At 42.5% G+C, this 10558-nt stretch overlaps 1 protein-coding gene across 1 annotated transcript; it reads right to left on the bottom strand.

The window, feature by feature from the left end:
* Positions 1–4843: 4843 nt before the first annotated feature.
* Positions 4844–10387, bottom strand: abhd14b (abhydrolase domain containing 14B). The gene is made up of 4 exons (XM_080727914.1): positions 10305–10387; positions 8615–8888; positions 7552–7793; positions 4844–6285 (listed from the first exon to the last, which is right to left on the bottom strand). The coding sequence occupies exons 2-4, from the start codon at positions 8832–8834 to the stop codon at positions 6106–6108; spliced, it is 642 nt and encodes a 213-aa protein (XP_080584040.1). The 5' UTR covers positions 8835–8888; positions 10305–10387; the 3' UTR covers positions 4844–6105.
* Positions 10388–10558: the final 171 nt, after the last annotated feature.

The following is a 10558-nucleotide window of genomic DNA, read 5'->3' as shown; positions in this document are numbered from 1 at the left end:
GTTCCTACTTCCTTTGCATACCCCTCCCCCCCTCTCCCACAACCCCCCACCCCCCCCCCCCCCCCCCACCCCCCCCCCCCCGTGCCCCTATGCCCTTCGCCTGCTGTAGTCATAGGTAATATTGGGACTTCCCGTCACAAAGGAAGTTGGGAAGCCCAGAGTACCGCGCTATACCCAGCTATAGCTTCAGTCATTGTTGCTTATAGTGACAACCATGCGGGGGACACTTGCGTTCCTCCAAGTCCAGGTCGCGTTGTCTTCATCTTAAAAAGAAGAGCGGCGGTGGCGCCCGGCTGCCCCGGAATCATCACCAAGAGGCAGACGTCTAGGAAAAAAGAAAAGGGAACAAACACACCTCCTCCCACCGCACCTCCCGTACACCTTCACCTCCATCAGGAGGAGGAGGAGAACATCCTCGTCACAGACCTGATGCCGCATAATGGACTCAGAGTTGTCTATCCGCCTTCGCCCCACCTGTTTGTGTAGACAGACGGCGAGGTGTGGCGTCACTCACCGCTCACTCATTGGCCTCTCGTGAGGGAGGGGCTACGGACCATCCAGTCATTTGTGACCATAAAAGAATTGCAATGGAGAGGGTGGAGGAAGGAAAAAAAATCTATACACAAAATGTCAACTATAAACTGCTGAAGTGGCGAGTATTCAAAAGATACAGTATATTTAGGTTATAATTTGAAAAGGGGGAAAGAAATGTTAGGCGTTAACTTAAAAAGAAAAGTCACAACTTTATTTATGCACTATTATCTACTTCTTGCCAAAATGAGATAGACTTTCATGTGGTCTTATTTTTATAGCCAAATTTAGTAAGAGGAGAAAAAGGCTTCTGGTTCAGAATTAGGGTCAACTAGGAAGAGACGGAGACTGGAGGCTGGTTCAACTTGTACAGCTTTAGTTTAAATAACGACTTATAAGATTCCTCAGTTTTAGGTTGGAGTTATCTCGCTGGCAGATATCAGTTATGGAGTGTTCATTTAAGTCTGAGAATGTCTAAAACAGACCCCTTCTTTTTACACCTAAAGTTAAATGAACACACACAGGGTTTTACTGCGTACGGTAACACCTGGCCCCAGGCTTGTGAATGCTAGTGAACTTTGCGAGGATGCTGTTTACAGTGGTTCTCAAAGTGGGGTCCAGGGATCCTCAGGGTTCCTTGGGGGGGTTTTGAACGAACCCTTGCAAGTCTGTAACTCTGAGAGAGTACAACCTTGAACCTTGGGGGGGCCCTGCAATTTAAAAAAGGTTTTAGGACAATTGCTGTAGAAAATGAATCAGATTTCAGCCATTTGGACTCGAGTACAGACGTGATTTGTAGTATTCTCTCTCATGATCGATGAACCATTATGACCTCTGCTTTTTGGACTGATGTAAAAACCCCTGATCGTGCTCTCTGATAAACGAAAGCTCACCCTCTGCCAAGCCTTCATGAAGCTGCTCCGAGTAACTTTTAGATTAGAAGTGCAATCTAATCCAATCTAATCTAACCTCTACTAATGTCCCCCCAAAAAACACTATTTGTATGTGCTTCTTTACGGTAGTTCTGCCTTCATGATTGTCTCATTCTGTGGTAGTTTCAAGGTGGGTTTTTCTGCACACTCTTTAAAAAAGCTTGTATTACCTTTGACTGACGCTGTTCTAACTTCAGATCATTCGCTGCTGGGGGATAGGGGCTTATATATTCAACGTTTTCGACGAAACAAAAGTGCAGCAGAGGCCACTAAATATGGTGATCACATTGCAGTTTGGTTTGTAATCTGTGATGGTAGATACTGTACACATGTCATTTTGGTCAGTATGAGGTATGCGATGCCATTTAGACTCCCATGTTTAGGAGCCACTCTCTGTTTTCGTAGTGCCTTGATGCACTTTGTTTGGGAAAGCATTGGCGGACTACAGTAGAGCTACTGTATAGTACCTTTATATTGCAGCCATCCGATACACTTTGGGCAGTAAAAAGGATTTATTTTGTTTTGTATTGGAGCCGTCCTGTTGGCTTAAGCTTCTCGTGTCCACAGAGCTACCTGACTGCTTTCTCATATAGAGATACTGTACTGTTCCTTTACTAAGCCATGTATAGAGCTATGGTACATGTCCAACAGTATAAAGCAACCCAATGGGCCATAGACAGTTTATATAATATAGTTGCGTTTCTGCCTGAACTTTATGTGTGTTTGTGTCTGTGTGTGGACGTATGTTTGTTTGTGTTCTTTGCCCTCAAAGGGAATGTCTCTTGAAACAAGTCGAGTACGAGTGTATGAAGGATGACAGTTATGGTAGCGTAGCCAATTTGTTTTGGTTCTCATATCGCGACGTGCAAAAAAAGTGTTAATACAGTTGATTTCACACAAAAAAAAGAAAAATACAGCTCAACATCTGTAATGTTAGCGCAATCGTGTCTCCCTTAACTCACGGAGGTGTCAGACAGAATGTTTGGTGTGTCAGTGTGTTTTCAGTTTTAAAGGCAACATAGCTACAGTACAAAGCCTCTTTAAATGCCTTAGTGTTATACAGTATGAAGCTCTAAGTCAGTAATTTCCCTGTACACAGTGTGTACGCACACACACATCCACACAAATAAAACATTCCCTTCCTCCCTCTCTCTCTCTCTCTCTCTCTATCTCTCTCTCTCACACACACACACACACACACACACACACACACACACACACACACACACACACACACACGACACACACAACACACAACACACATTGCACCTCCAAATTAAATACTCCCCATGACTTTTGGTGTTTTGGAGTAAAAGTATAGTGAGCTCTGCATTAGTATGTTGATGTATTGAAATGATCAGCTGGTGTTTGATGCCTGTTTGACGAATGCATGACACGGTGGGGCATTAAAGGCGCGTTCATACTGTGTTGCTTGACAAGTTTGAGCGAAACTTGGCAAAAGGAGTCGAGTGTCAAAGCATAAATTATAATAGCCTTGAAAGATTGAAAGAATTAGGCTCTCTGGCCCTGATTTCCTGCTCACCCACTCTAAATGTATTTCTCACCCGGGCAAGATGTCACAACGATCCTAACTAACTACACATTCTGTACAGTCTTATAGATTCTATATCTGATGAAGACAAACATGCTGGTAAATAAGTGCGACAACAGCTCCAAACTAATCTGACAGATAGATTGTCATTAAAAACATAAAAGAAAGAAAGTAAATTCAATTTTAAGATCTTGTATTTCCATTAGGCTCCCGCCCGTGTTCACTAACGGGATGACCATTTAATCCTTGACGCTGTTATGTTGCATTCTATTCTGGTATTTGTTTGTCTCTGTCCTGTGCCATTAATCCTGTCTCTATTTTCACACTGTCTGTAAATGAATGCTACACGTTGCCTGTGGAAACGCACCCCCTGTGACTGCCTCTCTTTTCCCGACTCGGTACACAAGACACTCACAATCACATGACTATGTAGCACACCTACACAAATACAAACATGATGCACGAACGCACACACAAGTAAACACAACGCGTGTTCACAGCCAGCTGGTAGAGGTTTGACCAGTGGCGGACAAAAGCACTCAACCCAATCTCAATTTCTCAAAAGTACATGCTTTTAGTACTTACTTAACAAATTACAAAGTGCATTTTCTTTTTAATATCGAATGCTTCGCTGTATTGAAATGTAGACATTTTTTCCCAGAACATTCAAAAAGTTTCCAAAACATTTAAACAATTGTCCATAACAGTGAAAATAGCAGCTCTACAGGCTCACACGGCGTCACATTGTGAGCTTGTAGATGGGTTTGACCCTCGGCATAAGTAAGCCAACTAGCCAAGGACTGGACTTGACCCAGGTTGTGTGTGGACCCGTGGCAGGTCAGAGATGAGCTCAGGGGTGTGTGGGTTTCCACGGAGAAAGCACGGGACTCAGAGTGAATCCTACTGATGTGCGTGTGTGTGTGTGTGTGTGTGTGGGTGTGTGGGTGGGTGGGGGGTTGGGGGTGGTCCCTGGAAGGGACCACCAGATTGTAACTGAGGAGGGACACAGTTCTGTTTTCTGTGGTTTGAGAAATTTACTTTTGCCAAAAAAATTGTGGGGGAAAAAAAGCAAATGGAGCAGCTTGTTCACGAGAGGGAGGGGTCTGCTCACCGTGTAGCCTCCTGTACGCAGCCCCTCCCCTTCCTGTCCTTGCTGCGTCCATGTAGGTGCGTCTCTGTGGGAAAGACGTGTGTATGTGATTCTGTAGTCTGTAGTCCGGTGCTATGTGACCATGTTTGACAAAATGTGTGGTAAATAGAAGAAAAAACAAACAAACTTAAAAAAAAAAAAAAAAAAAGTAAAAAAAAATCTGTCAAATTTTAAGTTAGTAAAAAAGAAAAAGGAATACAGTACTGCTGATAAATTTGAGATCTGAAGTCGGTTGTTTAATTTACTTTTTTTTAATTTCTTGTGTGGGAGTATGAATGTTTGTGTGTGTGTGTGTGTGTGTGTGTGTGTGTGTGTGTGTGTGTGTGTGTGTGTGTGTGTGCGCGCGCGTGCGTGCGTGCACGTGTGTGTGTGTGTGTGTGTGTGTGTGTGTGTGTGTGTGTGTGTGTGTAAGATTTCGCTCCTTCTTGCTGGGCATTGGTCCGTGTTGCTCCATTCTTTTGTACAGATGAAGCTAAAAAAAAGAAAAGAAAAAGAAGAGGGCAAAATTTGTAAAATATTGTGTCTGTGACTCCTTGTAAAATATTTTCAAATTGTTTATTACAGAGAATCAGTTATTAAATAATGTTCATATTTTTCACTTCATTTCAATGTGTGGTGTTTTGTTTTCCCACTTGTTTCTATGTTCTAATCCAGTGGTTCTCAAACTTGGGGTCCCAAGTGGGATGATAAAAGAAAATTTTCACTCAACGGTAAACAAACCAACATAAGTGTATACAGGGTATCTGCACATTTATTAAGTGTCAATTTAAGGATTTTCAAGACCGTTTTAATACCAAACTGTTAAATATTAAGTAAGCAAGAGGCGAGCATTGTGAAAATATCTGTGGAACCGAGTCACATTCAATGTAATACCTACAATTACAAGTGCTTGTCAGGGTGGAGGTCCCCAGTTCATATATGTTTATTTTTGGGGTCACAGCCTAAAAAGGTTTGAGAACCCCTGTTCTAATCTAATCTCTAATGTTTACATTAAAAAACATACACTAGTAGATACTGTATATTATAGCCCCGTTAAGAATCTCATCCTCCACGATAGCTCAGAGTTCCCTATGCAGCCAAAACGGGAGCAGTACGGGGGTTGACTGGGCACAGGCTGAAAAGAAAAGCAATTCAAACGCTTGTTTGAGGAACCACATCTCAGAGCTCAGCTTTATGGTGGAGAGAAGAGGTTCCGAACGGAGCTAGGTATATTTAGGATAACAATTATATTTTTTGTAATATTGTTCTAAACCTATGTTCCTGCTATTCTACACAAATACAACCAGTTTCCATAGGCATGCTGACTTCTATGGAATCCAAATGATTGAAATCAGTTGTGGCGACTAAGAACTTTAATCTATGAGAATTCTAGAGTACGCGTGGCCTAGACCATATCACACTGGTCAGTTCAGAATGAAAACATGTAGGCTTTGGAAAAACCTGGTCACACAAGGTTATATGAGGTTAGGTATATGAACCAAAATGAAGAATCTGTGGGTCACGGACACATTTTTGTGGATCACTAGTCACTACTCAAGTAAAAATCCTGTTTTCTACATTTAAAAATACAGTATATATTTCAAAAGCAAATACATTTTAAAAACAAAACAAACAAATCTAAGAAATTCCATTCATATAAAAAACAATTAAGAAGTAGTGAAAAATAGCCCATCTACAAACTCGCAATGCAGCGCAAAGCGACATATTGTGTGCTTGTAGATCTGCTATTTTCACTAGTTTGGGTCCCGGGGCAAACGTCTCATCTCTCCTTCGAGTCTGGACCTGTAGAGTTTGGGACCCACTGGTATACAGTATGCCGAAAGATACAGTCCATACATACAGTGCAGAACGATACAGCACATACTGTATGCAGAACGATACAGCACATACTGTATGCAGAACGATACAGCACATACTGTATGCAGAACGGGCATTCAACTTCACAACGTGTTCAGGAAGTCTGTGAGAGCCTTGTGCCAAGTGTCCGGGTCGTCCAGGTAACACGGGTGTCCCGCCCCCTTCATCACCACCACGCTGTGATTGGCCAGATTCCTCAGGTTGCTGAGTGACAGCTCTCCGAGCTGGGTGTCCTGGTCACCATACACGATCAACGCTGGGACCTGAACAGGCACACACACATAAAGAATGGAACATTTAGATTAGAAAATCTAGAAACACTAGATTTGTACTGTGTATGATGTGTCTACCTCTACAGTACATCGTATGATAATCTAGCTTCAACACAAGAGTACATAACATGTTAGGTAGGTTAAAAAGGTTCGGGACAACCGCCGACCCGACCCGATCAAGCGTGCACACATTGGTTTCATAGATTCATGATATTGAAACACATTGTTAGAATAGTCACATGTTTTTTACGCCATGGCTCAGCAAGACGCTAGCCCTATGAAAGGGTCAGTGTGTGTGTGTGTGTGTGTGTGTGCGCGTGCGTGCGCGTGTCTGGAGCTTATCTCACAAACCTAAGTTTACACTGCCATTAGGCCACAGAACTAGTACCTCCACGTTTCAAATTATGATACACTTTAGGTTCCAGACTAGGCGCGGTCACCGCCTCCTAGCAATTCATTTTCAATGAGAGGCGGGCGGCTTTTTCGGCCGTGCAGCGAAGTTTTGGGGCGGCGAGGAGAGCGGGCGCAGTCCTGTGAAATCTCCGCGAGTGTGCTCGTTTGTGCATGCGTACGCGGGCGGTGAGAGATAATTGTATTCATCTTTGTGAAATACCGTGCGGCGTTTATTCACTGAGCGAGTGTGTTTGTGTCTCACCGCGGTGCGGCCACCGCTGATCCTAGCAGCAGCCCCGACGGCAACCGCGCCTAGTCTGGAGGGCACCTTATACTTTTTGAAATAACTAAAGCCAATGCTCGGGGCTAAAACCTTGTCCAAATTTGGAGTCAAGAGAGATAAGTCACAGATATGTCATGGACGAATGTCACATACTGGCCACATGAAGCCTGAAATCCACATTCCATTCCCATGTGGATCCTGAGATCCACATGATTTTTTTATACTGTCATCATCATCGCTATTTAATTGCATTATTATACTGTAATAATGACATTAAACTACTACATTAAATCATAAGGATAACTTTTAAAAAGAAAAGGAAAATGTATGTAGTCAGTCACTTTGCATATCGTCTCTGTCGGGTGTAAACCTCATACTTCTCAGGATTTCAAAAATAGCTCAAGTAGTAGATCGACAGGCTCAAAGAGTATCGCTTCGTGTGGATCTGCTACTTTTGATACTTTTGTGTGACGCTGTAGTATGGCAAATAGGTCATTCATTTTATTTTTAAACAAAAAGTTAGATAGAATTTGGAGATAGGCGCTTTCTGACCGACAGCAGCAACATATACTTTTACGTACCTTCACACTTTGGTATTGCTCTGCAGTGAATTTGTCAGTGCATATGGGAGCTATAGGGACGTAGGCCCGCACCAGGGCCTGGTGCTGGAAGAGGAATGGAAGGGAGTACATGCCGCTCAGTGATGGACTGATCACCACCACCGGGCCCAGGCTCAAACCCTCACACACCTCCTTTAGGAAGCCGCCTGGAGCCAGCTCCCCCACTGCTGCTGGGGCTTCTGCTGACTTAGACTGGCCAAGACCTACAGAACAAGACAACAAGAGACAGCAGATAAAGGAGAGCTGAGGTGATGAGGTAAAAGAAGACATTGCACCTACATAGTAAACTCCTTGGTTAATGAAGCACCCTTATTATCAGAATCGCTCATTATAAGATCAGGTCACCCGTGCAAATAACCTTTCCATCTGATTTACATACTACTTTATAGAACCTTACATTTATGTAATAGCTTTGTAAATTTGTAAATCTTTCCCCCTGAGGTACAACATGTCACGACTCTTGTGAGAAAATCTGCCACAAATTGACATTTTAACTTAACATTTAACCACTGAACCCCAACATCCCTATTTTGGGGGGAACATTCACCAAAAATAGCCGATCTACAAGCTCACAAAACGTGTCGCAACTTGTAGATCACAACGAGATACAGTATGGTGGAAAAACAATGCACCAAGTACAGTGCAACCGTTTTACAAAGTATAGTAAGTAAGTGGTTAAACTGAAATATGGATGAATTCCAAAGTATTCTGCGGCACCACTTGACTTGCGTCACCGCTCCCTCGGGTGCCACGTAGGGATGGGACGATAAGCGATATTATCGTTTATCGTGATGAGCCGATCTACAAGCTCACAATGCGTCGCAATGCAATGCGTTGTGAGCTTATAGACCGGCTATCTTTTGGCAAATGTTCTGCCCCGGGATAATTCATTTTGATTATCGCGATAATATTGTAAATCGTGATTTCTTTTGTCACAATAATCGTGATATGACATTTTCATATGGTCCCATCCGTATAGTGCCACGGCACACACTTTGAGGAACCTTGGTGTAGACAGACACACCTGGTAGGTCAACAGCCACAGCCCGGCATCCAGCCGCGGCCAGGGTCTCCATGGTACCGATGCTGAGCCAGTTCTCTGATGAGAAGCGGATGCCGTGCAGGAGCAGAACTGATAGCTTAACAGCGCCCACTGTGGCCGGGGTGGCTTCTCTGTAGAACAGAGGAGATTTACAAGACTCCACGGTGATGGTCCCCTCTGTCATTCTGACAGCTGACATCATGGATGGATGGTCCGCGCCTCCGCGGTCCTATACGACTCCTACAGTCCTACCGTCCTAGGAAGAAGAAGATAAAGGGATTTTTCACCAAGCACTGTGCACTAGATCAGTGGTTCCCAAACTTTTTAGCTTGTGACCCAAAATAAAAGATAAATTAAACATTCCACATTCGGCTTTCGCCCAGGACCCAAACTAGTGAAAATTACAGGTCACTTTGCACAAGATGGGCACAAAATACAAAAAAGTATTTTGAGAAATACATCTAATAGCCTACTTGGTCAGGTCTGACCAGAATTAGCCTTATTCACGGCCCACCCACTCAGCATCCCCCGGGTGCTGAAGTCACATTTTGAAGGGGAAAATCCTACTATAGCCTATAGAGTTAACACAGAAATCGCAAATTTAATGCAATTTCCGAATAGTAAAGTATAAAATATGGCTAGCATGATCAAGAACACAAGATAGTAAAAGGCACAAAGCATTATAATTTACTTTACCGTTCGAAATAATGATTTGTTGGCTTTAAGTCCAGCTATTTCTGTTATAGTGTCCCCTTCTAAATTGATGTCAGCACCCGGGGGATGCTGAGAAATTTGCTGAGTGGGCGGGCCGTGAATAAGCCTTATACTGTCACCAAGATACTATCCTCCTGGTGAGTGGTGGCGACAGTATCCTGATAAGTATTTCACATAGTTTTTTTTTTCTTTTTTTTGTGTGCCCATCTCTGGTCACCCCGCGTTTAGAGATTGTAGATCAGCTATTTTCACTACTTTTTAATAATTAATATATTTTATTTATGGAATTTCTTTGTTTGTATTTTTAACACGTATAAAATATTTATTTTTTAAATTATCTTTTTTACTCAAGTGTGACCCACCGTATGGTACGTGACACACGAATGGGTCCTAGCCACTGTTTGGATTGATTGATTGATTGATTGATTGATTGATTGATTGATTGATTGAAGTCTTTATTAGAAGTTTGCATAGGAAAAGGTACAGTTTCATGACGGTACAGTTCACTGGTACAAGGTCTACTAAAAGGAGATCCATGAAAAGACTAAGCTTATTTCCACAGGAAACCATTTAATTTGGAAAATTAGACTACATTCACAGAACATGATGACTTTGTTGTCATCACGTGATGTTATGTGTACACATATTTAGCAATTAGCACATTAACAATAAACTGTAGTAAACTGTCTATAAAGGAAACGTACAAGAAAGTGGATGTGAAATGGAAATGGAAGAAGCCACAAGCGCTTATTTGGTGCGCTGCTGACAATATCCAACGATAAACACAAGAATATGTGAAATCACATTCACTGAACTTTTGACAATCACTATAGGCAAGACATTCCCAGCCATATTGCATTTCAATATAACCTATTTACCAGACTTTCTTTTTTTTAAAGATAACCTTGGCTACAGTGTTTGGTTGTACGCTGCGTAGGAGTAGGATGACATCCCTTACCTCGAATGTTAAAGTACTAGGCTTAAACCAGGAGAAGAGAAGTGCAGACGGTTTCACTTTGTCTAACACAGCAGAAACTGAAAGTACAACTATTAAAGTCACTCAGTGCAGGAAGTAGATATTTTCCTTCAAAATAAAAGCCTTTAAACTACGAATAGGCTACTAAACTATTTCACAATCACAACCTCCCTCACCCGCAGGCTAGTGATTGATTGGAGAGTTGGAACTTATTTAATATTTTATTACAGTGCAAT

This window comes from Nannobrachium achirus (assembly GCF_963921795.1).
Source record: "Nannobrachium achirus genome assembly, chromosome: 6".
In the NCBI taxonomy this organism is placed as follows: Eukaryota; Metazoa; Chordata; class Actinopteri; order Myctophiformes; family Myctophidae; genus Nannobrachium; species Nannobrachium achirus.
The sequence above is the reverse complement of the archived record's forward strand: the minus strand, read 5'-3'. Positions and strand labels throughout refer to the sequence as shown.